Source organism: Podarcis cretensis (genome assembly GCF_951804945.1).
Source record: "Podarcis cretensis genome assembly, chromosome: 9".
NCBI classification, from domain to species: Eukaryota; Metazoa; Chordata; class Lepidosauria; order Squamata; family Lacertidae; genus Podarcis; species Podarcis cretensis.
The window spans coordinates 2,826,062-2,840,262 of NC_137178.1; the positions used below are offsets into that span (position 1 = coordinate 2,826,062).

Below are 14,201 nucleotides of genomic sequence, written 5' to 3' on the forward strand. Positions count from 1 at the left end.
TTCCTCCCCTTTAGAAGCAGCTGTTTTGCAGCTTCGCCTTCGCTTCTCGGAGGGTCCGGGAGCCTCTGGCCGCTGCCGCCGGGAAGACGGGTCAGTGGGGGCGTAGAGGGGGGGGGGCTGGCAATGCTCCAGTGGCAGAAGGTTCCGCGGGTGGCTCTTCGCAGGAGAGGCAGTGTTGCTCAGTGGTTAGAGCTGGGAGGGAGCGGGGTCAGCCCCTGCACCTCCCATTTCACAGTGTTGCTGCTGTGGGGATCAGATCTAGTTCTGCAGTGAAGGGATCTCAGCTAAGGAATTCCCAGTCTCTGCCTCCGAACCTGGAGAGGAAAAGGTGCCTGTCAGTGGATATTTAGCCAAGGTTGCTGCAAGAAACCTCCTAGTTCAGATGCAAATTCATGGAGCGTAGGGCTATGACTGGAATCATAGAGTTGGAAGGCACCTGAGGGTCATCTAGTCCAACCTCCTGCCATGCAGAAATCTTTTCCCGCAATGTAAGACCCGAACTACTGATGTATGGAAGTGAGAGCTGGACCATCAAGAAGGCTGATCGCCGAAGAATTGATGCTTTTGAATTATGGTGCTGGAGGAGACTCTTGAGAGTCCCATGGACTGCAAGAAGATCAAACCGATCCATTCTGAAGGAAATCAGCCCTGAGTGCTCACTGGAAGGACAGATCCTGAAGCTGCGGCTCCAAGACCTTGGCCACCTCATGAGAGGAGAAGACTCCCTGGAAAAGACCCTGATGTTGGGAAAGATGGAGGGCACAAGGAGAAGGGGACGACAGAGGACAAGATGGTGGGACAGTGTTCTCGAAGCGACCAGCATGAGTTTGACCAAACTGCGGGAGGCAGTGGAAGACAGGAGTGGCTGGCGTGCTCTGGTCCAGGGGGTCACGAAGAGTTGGTCACAACTAAACGACTGAACAACAACCATACATTCTTCAACATATAGACTCAGGGAGTCTTCTCTTCTCATGAGGTGGCCAAAGTATTGGAGCCGCAGCTTCAGGATCTGTCCTTCCAGTGAGCACTCAGGGCTGATTTCCTTCAGAATGGAGAGGTTTGATCTTCTTGCAGTCCATGGGACTCTCAAGAGTCTCCTCCAGCACCATAATTTAAAAGCATCAATTCTTCGGCGATCAGCCTTCTTGATGGTCCAGCTCTCACTTCCATACATCACTACTGGGAAAACCATAGCTTTAACTATACAGACCTTTGTTGGCAAGGTGATGTCTCTGCTTTTTAAGATCCTGTCTAGGTTTGTCATTGCTTTTTTCCCAAGAAGCAGGTGTCTTTTAATGTATGGTAAGAAAGCATATGTAAAGAAAACAATAAAAAATTATTGGAAAAAGAGTCTACTTTACCGACTGAGCTATCCTGTGTTCTCTCCCAGTGCCCAGCGTCCCACCATGGTCCACGCCTTCTTCATCCAGACGTTACGCTGCCGACCCGGGGAAGAGGCCGGCTGCTGCCGAGTGCTCTATTCCAGGGTCTTCGGCCCTGAAGGGTTGGAAGATGCTGGTCCCCAGGATCGCGAGAAGGAGCGGCTGCGCAAGAAGGAGCAGATCCTGGCCGTCGCCAGGTAACGCAACCTGCATGCTGTGCTCTGGAATTGTGTACGTGATTCTGACCTAACTCAGCCTCCTAGAGGAAAATGTACAGCAGGAGGCTTAGTTTGGTCAGAACGGAATATAAACTTCCAGAATTAATGTTAAATACGCCACTTCTGGTGAATGAGCCACCATAGCCACTACAGGGCCATGAAAATTTGTGTCCCAGGCTTTTAAGACTCATCTACACATGTACTGTCTGGAACCAAAGGGGCGCATTGGTTGAACAGGTGTGAATCCCACCCCCACAAGCTCTCCCACCCCACCATCTACAGTGGTGCCTTGGTTCTCAAATGCCTTGGTTCCTAAACTCCGAAAACCCAGAAGTAAGTGTTCCGGTTTTTTAACGTTTTTCAGAAGCCGAACGTCTGATGTGGTTGTCGGCTATTGTTTCCAGGGCTAATCAAAAGCTGCACCAATCAGAAGCTGCACCCTGGTTTTCAAACATTTTAGAAGTCAAACGGACTTTCGGAACAGATTAAGTTTGGTGTTTTTGTTTTTGCTATTTATTTTGCGCTTTTGTTTTTGAGGCTTTTTCGGTTCATTTGTTTTTGTAACTGTGTGGAACCCAGTTCAGCTCATCAAGTCAGTTCAGTTCAGTTCATCAATTGATTGATTGATTGGTTGATTGTGTGACTGTGGAAATGGATAAAAGCCCCCCATCCAAACAATGACTATCATCAGTGCAGGTAAGAAAACATTTTTTTAATTTTTTTTTTAATCATTTACAATACAGTCATACCTCGGGTTGAAATAGCTTCCGGTTAAGTATTTTCGGGTTGCGCTCCATGGCGAGCCAGAAGTAACGGAGCATGTTACTTCTGGGTTTCACCGCTTGTGCATGTGCAGACGCTCAAAATGACATCACGTGCATGCGCGGAAGTGGAGAATCGCGACCCACACACATGCAGACGCGCGAACGCGGGTTGCGTTCGCTTCAGGATGCGAACGGGGCTCTGGAACGGATCCCGTTCGCATCCAGAGGTACCACTGTTCTGTCTTATTGCTTTCATTTTATGGATCAATGGTTTCGTTAGATAGTAAAATTCATGTTAAGTTGCTGTTTTAGGGGTTGTTTTTAAAAGTCTGGAACGGATTAATCCGTTTTGCATGACTTTCTATGGGAAAGCGCACCTTGGTTTTGGAACGCTTTGGTTTTGGAACGGACTTCCGGAACGGATTAAGTTTGAGAACCAGGGTACCACTGTAGTGGTTTGTTGGTCTCCCACAGGTGAGCCACTGTGAGAACAGGATGCTGGACAAGGTAGGCCATTGGCCTGATCGAGCACTGCTCTTTTTATGCACACTATTTTATTGCGTCTCTTTTCTCCCCACTGCCACCTTCGTGGAAGGAAAGCTCCCTCCGATAAACTTCAAAACTCCGTTTCCTCTCCATTCACAGGCAAGTGGAGTCAGCCTGCAAACTCCACCAGCAAGCCTCTGGGAAGCCTCAGTCCGAGCACCTAGCCCAGCTTCCTGACGAACCCGTTTCTCTCCAGGATGCCCCGTCGGGGGTTTTCCGCCTCCCCATGGGGGACCCCTTCTCTGAGGACAAGACTGTTCTGTGGCTGGGCATCCAGTGCCTGGGCTTCGCTCTGGTCTGTGACCCCCACGAGAACCTCCTGCTGGCCGAGAGCACCTTGAAGCACCTTGCCAAAACCCTCATCGACCACCTCAAGCTGCTGAGCTCAGGGAGCAACGTCGTCCTCAAGGCCGACAGGACAGAGGTCCTTCTCCACAAGTTCCTGCCGCACGGGCAGCTGCTCTTCCTGAATGACCAGTTCGCGCTGGGCCTGGAGAGAGAGGCGAGCGCGGCGTTATGCAAATGAAAGATCTCCAAAGGGATGGAAGCTTGAACGGCCGTGGGTAGCTGTGGACGGGTCAGCTGGTTTGCTGCATGCTGCGTATGCCAGCCTAGACCTGCCTGCAGCCCCTCAGAGCGCTTGGGACTACAATTCCCATCGTCCACATCCAGCACTGGACAATGGGATTTGTAGTCCCAAGCACCCTGAGGGGCTGCAGGTGGGTGAAATGTGCTCTGTGCGACAGCAACGGCACACGGCATGATGGAGAAGAAAGAGGAGGAAGAAGAGGAGATGGGGCTTCAGAGACTTATTACCGCTTCTCTGCCAAAAAACTCGAGTTCTCCCCCCCCCTTTTTATTGGTTTTCACATATTACATTACGATACAGATGTACCAAAACCAACACCATTTCCTCCCCATTACATTTATATTTCTTCAATTCATCATATTATTCCTTTCTCCCTCCTCCCACTTCCCTCCACCCCCACTCGATTTCCTCCACATTATACAATTATACAATTTACAATAATCTTTGCATTCTACAACCTTCTCAAATTATCTACATATTCTTACTATCTTTCCTTACGAATTGTTCTTCCATCCAGTACTCCGCATTTTAATCTAGGCATATTAGCATATCTTTTTTTGAGCAATATTTTGCCATATATTCATCAAAACATTTCCACCCCCTTTTTAATTTTTGATTCGACTGATTTCTTATTATAGCAGTTAATTTTGCCAAAATTAAATATTCATTTAGTTTACAAATCCGTTCCTCCTTTGTGGGTATAGTTTGTGACTTCCACCTAGCAGCAATCACTATTGTAGTAGCTGTACTTGCATATAGAAAAATTCTTTCTTCCCCTTGTGGTATCTCTTCATCTTTCAATCCAAGGAGATATGTCTCTGGTTTCTTTGTTATTGATATTTTCAACATCTTCGTTAGTTCTTCACGTACTACTATCCATAATTTCTTAATTTCCTCACACCTCCACCACATATATATTGTTGTTCCTATTTCTCCACCACATCTCCAGCAGAGGTTGGATTTCAATTTATATATCTTTGCCAACTTAACTGGCGCTAAGTACCACCTATAGAACATCTTGACAAAATTTTCTTTAATTGTATATGAGGCAGTAAATCGTATATCCTCTCGCCAGAGTTTCTCCCATTGCTCTAGATGGATAGTATGTCCGAGATCCTGAGTCCATTCAATCATCGTTTCTTTCACTTCTTCCTCCATCAATTCCCAGTCCTATAAAAGATTATATGACAAAACTCAAGTTCTGATTTCCCCTCTGCTCCCTTGGAACAGGCCCCGACTGGTGAAATTGCTGTTGTAATTGCCTCGAATAATAAAACATAGCTGTGGTTTCTCAGTGTTCAAAGCATATGGCATAAATCAGGGATGGAGAAGCATCAGAAATGTGGCCCTCCGAGCCTTTCTGCCTGGCCCTCGAGACTCTGCCACACCCATCTCCAGCCCTGCTTCGTGCCTCCTTGAGGGATTTTGCCTGGCTGCAATTGGTCCTTGAGCTGTGATCATGCAGCTTGGTTGCCTGCGTGGAGGACAGAGAATTAGAATCATAGAATTGGGACCCCAGCAAGAAAAATCTAGTCGTAGGAATCTCAGCTAAAGCATCCTGGACAGGTAATAATAATAATAATAATAATAATAATAATTTATTATCTTTACCCCGTCCATCTGGCTGAGTTCCCCCAGCCACTCTGGGCGGCTCCCAGTCGAGTGTTAAAAACAATACAGCATTAAATATTTAAAACTTCCCTAAACAGGGCTGCCTTCAGATGTCTTTTAAATATAGGATAGCTGCTTATTTCCTTCACATCTGAAGGGAGGGTGTTCCACAGGGCGGGTGCCACTACCGAGAAGGCCCTCTGTCTTGTTCCCTGTAACCTCACTTCTCACAGCGAGGGAACCGCCAGAAGGCCCTCGGCGCTGGATCTCAGTGTCCGGGTTGGATGATGGGGGTGGAGATGCTCCTTCAGGTATACAGGAGCGAGGCCGTTTAGGGGGGCAATAAGGTAGCAGGTGGGTGAGGGAGCTGTAAATCAGACTTTGCAAAGCTGGTCTCCCTGGATCAAGTTTGTTGAATTAATCAAACTAAATAGCTTTATTCGGGTTTCGGATAAATTGTCGCTGTATTGAATTCTGTTGCGTTATTGTCTTCCTTAGTGGGCCGTGCAAAGTGCTCTTCTCTTAATAATCCTTTTTATGGGGTAGGGGGCTCAGTGGGCACTAAAAGTTTGGGACTTTGGTACAAAGGCAACTCTCAAATTGATTGCTCGACCTGCTTTCTCCGTCTGGCAAAAGTCCATCAAGGCAGCCTTGCCTCTTCCAGGCCTTTAAAATTCTGACATGCGGATTGGGGAAAAGGAAGAGGGTGGAGGGTTTTCCTGCAGGGTTCCCATCGATTAAGAAAATCTGGCAGTCATGGGGCTAGGCCTCTCCTGGAGTGACAGCTGCTTCTGAGCTTCTGGAGACCTTTGGCTGTCCTCTGCTGGATCCAGAACACTGGGTTCGGTGGCCCCTTAGTCCTGTCCTGGAAAGGCAGCGGGGCATCTGCTCAGGAGAAGACCTTCTTACAGATCCATTTAAAGTTGTATGTGCAGCTGATGTCGTTCCAGTGCGTTGTGAAGTGAACACAGTCTTCCTCATGTTGTGGTGCTCCATGCCAGTTGTCTGGTTGTCGTGGTCCCCAGAAACTGGAAAAGAAGGCAAGAGGCTGTGATTATATAGCTGGCATGCTTTAAAATATATATATATATCTTAGGGACGCAGGTGGCGCTGTGGGTTAAACCACAGAGCCTAGTGTTAGAGGACATTCGGCACAGAAACGTGTGTATACCTTTAAGACGTTTCTGGGGTTAATTGGCTGCAGCTGGCCATTGCTATAAAGGAAAAAAGCTGAGTTTTGTAGCCTGCCTGCAGGAATAACACCCACCAGAATTTGTGTTTATTGTTTAGTAATAAAGTCTTTGTTTTAGTTTGGGTTTTTACACCTATGTCTCCTGGAGTCACTCTGTCCTCTGCCACCAGCTGGAAATCCCTCTCCAACACCTAGGAGTTGCTGATCAGAAGGTCGGCGGTTCGAATCCCCACGATGGGGTGAGCTCCCATTGCTCGGTCCCAGCTCCTGCCAACCTAGCAGTTCGAAAGCACGTCAAAGTGCAAGTAGATAAATAGGTACTGCTCCAACGGGAAGGTAAACGGCGTTTCCGTGCACTGCTCTGGTTCGCCAGAAGCGGCTTAGTCATGCTGGCCACATGACCCGGAAGCTGTACGCCGGCTCCCTCGGCCAATAAAGGGAGATGAGCACCGCAACCCCAGAGTCGTCCCTTTACCTTTATGCATGCAGTGCAACAGATCCCTTGTTGGCCTCCGTCTGTCTTGAGAGACAACAGAGTGCACCTCTGTGGGTGAAGTCAAACTGCTATGTTAGCAGTGCCACAGTGACCCCCCCAGGATGCAAGCCTGGATGTCCTGGGCTGCCCAGACGACGAGACCCCTCTCTCAGCCTCACTGATGGGGTCCAAAGGAAAGCAGAGCAATATTTTTGGCACCCGCTTGGCTGTAGCATCTTCTGGAAGGAGGCGTGCAAGGCACCAGCCAACTGTCTTAGGGACTCCACTCTGGAATTGTGTAGAGTTTACTCCTTGGCCTTTTCTTCTCTGGAAGATGTCCCGCAAGGCACCAGAAGTTTAGAATCAGAGTTTTCCTTCTTCTAGATGGGCTGCCTTCCCAGGTGGATGAGCCCCACCTGCCTCTCTCTCTCTCTCTCTACAGCAGGGGGCTGGTCCACTGTCCCTCAGACCTTGTGGGGGGCCAGACTATATTTGGGGGAAAAAATGAACTAATTCCTATGCCCCACAAATAACCCAGAGATGCATTTTATATAAAAGCACACATTCTGCTCATGTAAAAACACGCTGATTCCTGGACCATCCGCAGGCTGGATTTAGAAGGCGATTGAGCCGGATCTGGCCCCCGGGCCTTAGTTTGCCTACAGCATGTGCAGAAATCGCCTTTTTGACAGTTGAACCCACTATTAGTCTCGTCCGCTCAATTCCCAGAGCCTGTCTTTGCAAGTCCCTAACTCACTGAGGGCTTGAGACCCATCAGCTCCCCTCGATTTGTTTAGCCGGCCAGTCGAAGCCATTCCTGGGATATGGCTGCTGTCGCATGCTAACACATTCTAGGAGCCACAGGTGAGAGCTGAGTGCGACCAAAGGTGGTAAAACTATCCCAGAAGAAGGAGCATGATGTGTTCCTATTAGTCAGGGTCCCTATCACTCAAAGATCTCTATTGGTCAGGGATTATCTTTCCTGATTTTGGTTTGTTTTAGGAAATCACAGAGTAGCACTTTTCCAGGGGTCTCCTGGGACGTAAGTGAGGACTATATGAAAAAGTCTGTTTTGTAGGGGCACTTGAAGTGAAAGAATACAGAAAGCCACACACTGTGTTTTCTTCTTTTTTAAAGAGCTGATCAGACCCACCTAAGCTTTTCGTTGTACTTTGTGCCGTCCACCCAGGTCCAAACGCCTTCTGTATTTTGGTCAGAGAGTCCGATCCAAAAGTGCTGATTTCTGGCTTCCCTGACAAGGTATTCCTGCAAAACAGTTTCAAACCACAGTGGTCCAGGGTTGCAGAGAGAGAGAGAGAGAGAGAGAGAGAGAGAGAGAGAGAGAGAGAACTAGGCTCAGGGACAGGATACCATTCTCAAATCCTGGCTCAGCAGCAAATGGCCTTTAGATTTGCAGCTGGGCAGCTTGATCCTGTGCACATTTACTCAGAAGTAAGCCCCACCCAGTTCCCAGAGGCAGGCTGGGACTTTAGGAATCAGCGAGTTGTGCCTAACCCCTTCTGTGCAAAGGACCCTCAACTCTAGAAATGCCAACTGACCAAGAAAACAAACTCTTGTGTCTCTAGCAGCTGCTTGATGCGCAGAGAGCAGCAGCAGCAGCTGCTTTTCCCAGGAAGGGAACTGGCCTGGTAATAGTGGCAGGCTAAGTTGCTGGCAAAAGTGCAGAAGCAGAGGCCAGCAAAGAAGGTGGCAGCGCAGTCTTAAGGCGGCTGCTTGGGCCAGGAAAATGTTTCGGAGCAGCCCAGGTATTGATGTTTTTGTTAGCTGAGCAGGTAAATCCAGGTGTTTAGAAGTGTGTGTGCAGGGCTATCTTAAGCATATGTGGCTCCGGGGTGCAGAGATCCGTTCGGCGCCTCCCCCAGGTTGCCCAGTCCCAGGTGCGCAGGAGGGTGGAGCCAGCCGGCCGCCTCAGCATCTTGCTGGCTTGGTTGTCCCTGAACTCACAGCGCAGAGCCGCCCGCAGCAGAAGAGCCCACTGTAGTGCTCTGACCGACAGACGGGCTCTTCCCTGGACTCAACTCTCGGACCCTGGACTCAGCCTGGCGCCCAGGTGCCCCGTGTCGGCCAAGCTCCGCTCGGCCAAGCTGATAAAGCTCATCTTCCTCCGGCCATGAGGCCTCAGGCACATTCCCCGTTCAGCAGAGTTTCCAGCACAGGGAAGTGATTTATAGCTACATCGCTATGCTTTATTTCTTACTGCACAGACAGGAAAGAAAAATACACCCTCCCTCTATGAAAGCAGAGAGCAACTGGAACAAATGAACAGGAAACCAGTAAACATCACATCCGTCTCCTGCTTCCGTGAGACTTCCAACAGCCTGGAAGGTCTCTGGAATGTAAACAGAGCCTTTAGAATCATAGAATCATAGAATCATAGAGTTGGAAGAGACCACAAGGGCCATCGAGTCCAACCCCCTGCCAAGCAGGAAACACCATCGGAGCACTCCTGACATATGGTTGTCAAGCCTCTGCTTAAAGACCTCCAAAGAAGGAGACTCCACCACACTCCTTGGCAGCAAATTCCACTGTCGAACAGCTCTTACTGTCAGGAAGTTCTTCCTAATGTTTAGGTGGAATCTTCTTTCTTGTAGTTTGGATCCATTGCTCCGTGTCCGCTTCTCTGGAGCAGCAGAAAACAACCTTTCTCCCTCCTCTATGTGACATCCTTTTATATATTTGAACATGAACACTTTGACTCTAAGCAGCTGCTTAGTGGCAAACAGAAACTAACACCCCGCACCCCTAGCGCCTATGGGTAAGACGGCCCTGTGTGTGTGCTCACCATCTCTTCCTTTGACGTGATGGAGACCAGGTGTGTCCCCTGGGCTCTACAGGTGTCCTCAGCTTCCTGCCAGGGCTTTGCCTTTTGGGAAAGGAAATAGACGCTGCCGTTGTAAAACTTCCAGCCTTTGGAGAGGAATGCCAGGAGTTCCCCTTTGGGAGAAAAAACGGGAGTGGGTCTCAGGAACCCTGAACTGCAGGAAAGGCTGATTGGAGGGGTTGGATCTGAGCATCGTCTGTTTGAGGATGTAGCATGGGTGTCTCAAAAAAGGGAATGGATGTGTGCTAGAGAAGGGATGGGGGCTCAAGCATGGTGTGTGTGCATAAATATTATTTATGTATTGCATTTATAGCCAACTCCCGCCCCCCATTCAGTTCAAGAAGGAGCTTGTCATGCAGAGGCGTGAAAAACCACAGTTCTTGAACATTCTTACTTGTTCATTACATGTACAAGGTGCGACCGGAAAGTTCGGTGAATGGTCACGGAAATCGGACAGTGAGAAATATTTGAACATACATACCTTAAAGGTAAAGGGTAAAGGGACCCCTGATCATTAGGTCCAGTCATGGCCGACTCTGGGGTTGCGGCGCTCATCTCGCTTTACTGGCCGAGGGAGCCAGCGTACAGCTTCTGGGTCATGTGGCCAGCATGACTAAGCCGCTTCTGGCGAACCAGAGCAGCGCATGGAAACACCGTTTACTTTCCCGCCAGAGCGGTACCTATTTATCTACTTGCACTTTGATGGCTTTTAAAGATAAGATAGCTGCTTATTTCCTTGACATCTGATGGGAGGGCGTTCCACAGGGCGGGTGCCACTACCGAGAAGGCCCTCTGTCTGGTTCCCTGTAACCTCATTTCTCACAATGAGGGAACCGCCAGAAGGCCCTCGGAGCTGGACCTCAGTGTCCGGGCAGAATGATGGGGATGGAGACGCTCCTTCAGGTATACTGAACTGAGGCCATTTAGGGCTTTAAAGGTCAGCGCCAACACTTTGAATTGTGCTCGGAAATGTACTGGTTACAAGAAGGAGATTATGACTAAACATCAGAAAGAACTTTCTGATGTTAAGAGCTGTTCAACAGGGGAACAGACTCCCTTGGGAGGTGGTTGCCCCAGGTCTGGCCAGGAGGATTGCCATAACTCAAGTTGGGGTGGGGACTTGGTTTTGCCCCTGCAACTTTAACTGGATCGTGATATGCAGAAATCATGTGGCAAAGTCCTTTAATTGAATAAGGACCAATATTGCCACCTCCTAATATGTTTCAATTACAGGAGCAGTAGGCGTTTAAGAAGTTGGCACCGCTTATGTCCAGAACCGGAGATGGTTTGGGATACTGACTCCATTTGAAGGAAAGGTAGGATTGGAAGAGGTCTTCGTCACTGATTTTGACCCCTACTTACTGTGACGATTCTGGATAGCGGTTTTTGATGCACTGACGTTTCCCAGGTGGGTTTGGATCTTGTAGAAAGCCTCAGAGATGTTTTGGAGCAGCTGAACACCTGGAAGGGCAGAGTTTGGTGTCGTATCAGACCAAAGTGAGCTTTGTGAAATGGGTGACTAGGAGAAAAGTGTCAGGAGCTCGTCCTACACTCGAGTAGGACCCTGGCAGAGACACATGCCTGACTGGCATGTTCTCTCCCTCCTGGTCGATTGTTCAGGAGCTTCAAAGCTTTCTTCAGCCCGAACATCACAGCGACCGATGCGAACGGATACCAGCACACTTAGGGATCCACAGAGTTTGTGCAGCGTGCGTAACAGACCTCAGCAACTCAGCATTTTGGCTAATCTACTTTATTTACATATAAACACACACGGAGCACTGCAACATGGCTCCCTCTCTCTCTAGCATCAGACAGCAAAAAGAAAAAGAACAAAGGACAACAGTCCCAATTTAATGGAACACAGTAACGCAAACATCCTTTCTCTGTCGCTTCCCACTCGGTGGAGTCAAAACATGCACCGTCATGTGAAAGACAACAATCCCATAACTGCAATCATAGAGCAGGAATTCTAACAAAAAGTAACGTTTTCATAAACTTCTCTCTGGCTAAGAAAATCACTGAGATGCAGTGATTGGGGCAGCTGCACCTGTTGGGTTTCTGTTTAAAGGCGCAGGGTACTCTAATCAGAGAAACAGATGTTCCTTATCCCTGAAGGAGATATTTAAAATCTGCCAGTTGCTGGAAACTACAGGAGAGGAGAGTGTTTCTCTTGTGGTCGGATCCTGCTTGCTGCTTTCCCATAGGGGCATTGGTTGGCCACTGTGAGAAGAGGATGCTGGACTAGGCGGGCCATTGGCCTGATCCTGCAAGATCCACTTCTTATGCCATAGACGCATTGTGTGGCCTATTATCACAGCCTCAGTTTCCCAACTGTAAAATGGGCACAACAATAACCTACTGTACTTTCCTAGCTTGGCTGTGAGGACAAACACTTTTCATTATGCAAATTAAATGACGAAGGGCACAAATCATCTGGAGGAAAGGAAGGGAAACGATTAAAAATAGGGACCCTTCCCATCCTCACATACTCTGAGGGTTGTCCTCATTTTTCTGGGTTTTGCAACTTACTCTCAGATGCTTCCGCTGGTGAAAGAGAGATATTGCTGAGAAACAGGGAGGTTCTGATCTTCTCCATCACTCCTTCGATTTCCTGGAGTTTCTTCTCCTTCTGGGAATCTACAAACCATATGAACATCATAAGAGCATGCTGGATCGAGCCAATGGCCAATCTGTGGGAAACCCACAACCAGGATTCGAACACAAGAGCAGCACTCCCCCTTCTTGTGGTTTGTCTAATATTATTAGACAATTATTTGTCGAATAATCCTTTTTAAAACACATCCAAATTGGTGGCCATCACTCTTTGTGGCAGGGAGTTCCACAGGTTATCTGTGCGCTGCATGAAGAAGGACTTTCTTTTATCTGCCCTGACATGGGAGACATGCAGGATTAAGTTCCAAATAAAAGTGCCGGAGAAGGCAAGAAGTGTGAAGGGGGCGTGCAAAGTAGGAAATCCAAAAATCTGAAAATGCTGAACAGATTTCAGAGTTTGGAGTTTTGCTCGGAACTCCCTGCTACCCATTTTCTTTTTAACAGGGTCAGAACTTTTTTTTGTTCTCCTCCCAACTGCAGCGGAGGCACAAACGGAACTGTGTCGGCCCACAATCCATTTGAGTATCCTTGCCTCTCCTACCTGCCCTGCCAGATTCTAGATTTTGTAAGCTCCATGGGGCAGGGACCTATCATTCATGTTCTCCTGCAAGTTCCCATGTACTTCTAGGGCAGGCATATTGCAAACTCTGGCCCTCCAGATGTTTGGGACTACAATTCCCATCATTCCTAGCTAACAGGACCGGTGATCAGGGATGATGGGAATTATAGTCCCAAACACCTGGAGGGCCAGAGTTTGCCTTTGCCTGATCCTTGAGCCTGCCTCTTGAATACCAATGGCACTTTGGCCCTTCCAAGATTTTGTTCTGCTGGTCTTCCTGGCAATGGGGCCGGTGGCATTTTCTGCAGGCCAGCCAACTCTTCCCTATTTAGATCAAATCCCTTCCTTCCCCACCATCGCTTTTCAAGGCTAATTTCCCTCCCACTTGGAAAAACCTCACCTTTGCTCTGGTTCTCTCATTTTTGCGGGGTATTTTCAGGGGTGGGCAGTGACCAGCATTTAGCTTTTAATTGTTGTAAACAAAATCTGCCCTTATTCCCTTATGGGGGGACACAAGAGCCCTTATAGAGTCCTTTGTAGGTTCTCCATCGGTAGGAGACAATAACAGAGGCCAACCAGAGAAAGCCCTAAACGGCCTCGGTCCAGTATACATCCTTCCGCAGGGCCTGCAAGACAGAGTTGTTCCACCAGGCCTTTGGTCAGGGCACAGCCTGACTCCCTCCTCTGGCAACCTGCACAGAATCTTGCTTAATCAGTTGCCATTAATTTGATTTTAATTGATTTTTATAATGAAATATTTTTAGTATGTGCGATTATCTGATTGTTTGATTGTTTGATTGTTGTTAGCCGCCCTGAGCCCGGCTTCGGCTGGGGAGGGCGGGATATAAATAAAATTTATTATTATTATTATTATTATTATTATTATTATTATTATTATTATACCTGAAGGAGCGTCTCCACCTCCATCTTTCTGCCCGGACACTGAAGTCCAGCGCCGAGGGCCTTCTGGCGGTTCCCTCCCTGCGAGAAGCCAAGTTACAGGGAACCAGGCAGAGGGCCTTCTCAATGGTGGCACCCGCCCTGTGGAACGCCCTCCCATCAGATGTCAAAGAGAACAACAACTACCAGACTTTTAGAAGACATCTGAAGGCAGCCCTGTTTAGGGAAGCTTTTAATGTTTGACAGACTATTGTATTTTAATATTTTGTTGGAAGCTGCCCAGAGTGGCTGGGGAAACCCAGCCAGATGGGCAGGGTATAAATAAATTATTATTATTATTATTATTATTATTATTATTATTATTATTATTACTACTACTACTATTTTGAGAAGCAAAGCAGTTCGTAAGCCTGATTTTTATTGAACTGTTGCAACAGGGTGCTACCCTCACATGCAGGAAAGGAGGAGGAACCCGAACCAAGGTGTGCCTGCCTTTATATAGACATT

At 48.2% G+C, this 14,201-nt stretch overlaps 2 protein-coding genes across 2 annotated transcripts in view; one reads left to right on the plus strand and one right to left on the minus strand.

Annotated features, from left to right (window-relative positions):
* AP5S1 (adaptor related protein complex 5 subunit sigma 1) lies at window positions 1-4,692 on the plus strand. The gene is made up of 3 exons (XM_079991240.1): window positions 1-90; window positions 1,391-1,579; window positions 3,010-4,692. Exons 2-3 carry the CDS (start codon window positions 1,407-1,409, stop codon window positions 3,434-3,436), a joined length of 600 nt encoding a protein of 199 aa, XP_079847366.1. The 5' UTR covers window positions 1-90; window positions 1,391-1,406; the 3' UTR covers window positions 3,437-4,692.
* The window catches only part of LOC307224362 (C-type lectin domain family 4 member F-like), a 15,461-nt gene continuing 5,775 nt past the window's right edge, over window positions 4,516-14,201 (minus strand). Inside the window, exons 3-7 of the mRNA XM_079991212.1 lie at window positions 12,152-12,259; window positions 10,982-11,080; window positions 9,581-9,732; window positions 7,931-8,043; window positions 4,516-6,138 (exon numbers count right to left, since the gene is read on the minus strand). Coding sequence (XP_079847338.1) covers window positions 6,000-6,138; window positions 7,931-8,043; window positions 9,581-9,732; window positions 10,982-11,080; window positions 12,152-12,259 — 611 coding nt within the window. The 3' untranslated portion in view covers window positions 4,516-5,999. The remainder of the gene's footprint in view (window positions 6,139-7,930; window positions 8,044-9,580; window positions 9,733-10,981; window positions 11,081-12,151; window positions 12,260-14,201) is intronic.

Bases quoted from the DNA above. Each gene is read 5' to 3' on its own strand.
- AP5S1 (XM_079991240.1), top strand. From the start codon at position 1,407: ATGGTCCACGCCTTCTTCATCCAGACGTTACGCTGCCGACCCGGGGAA. The intron at 1,580-3,009 runs GTAACGCAACCT...CTCCATTCACAG, and splicing joins CAGATCCTGGCCGTCGCCAG to GCAAGTGGAGTCAGCCTGCA.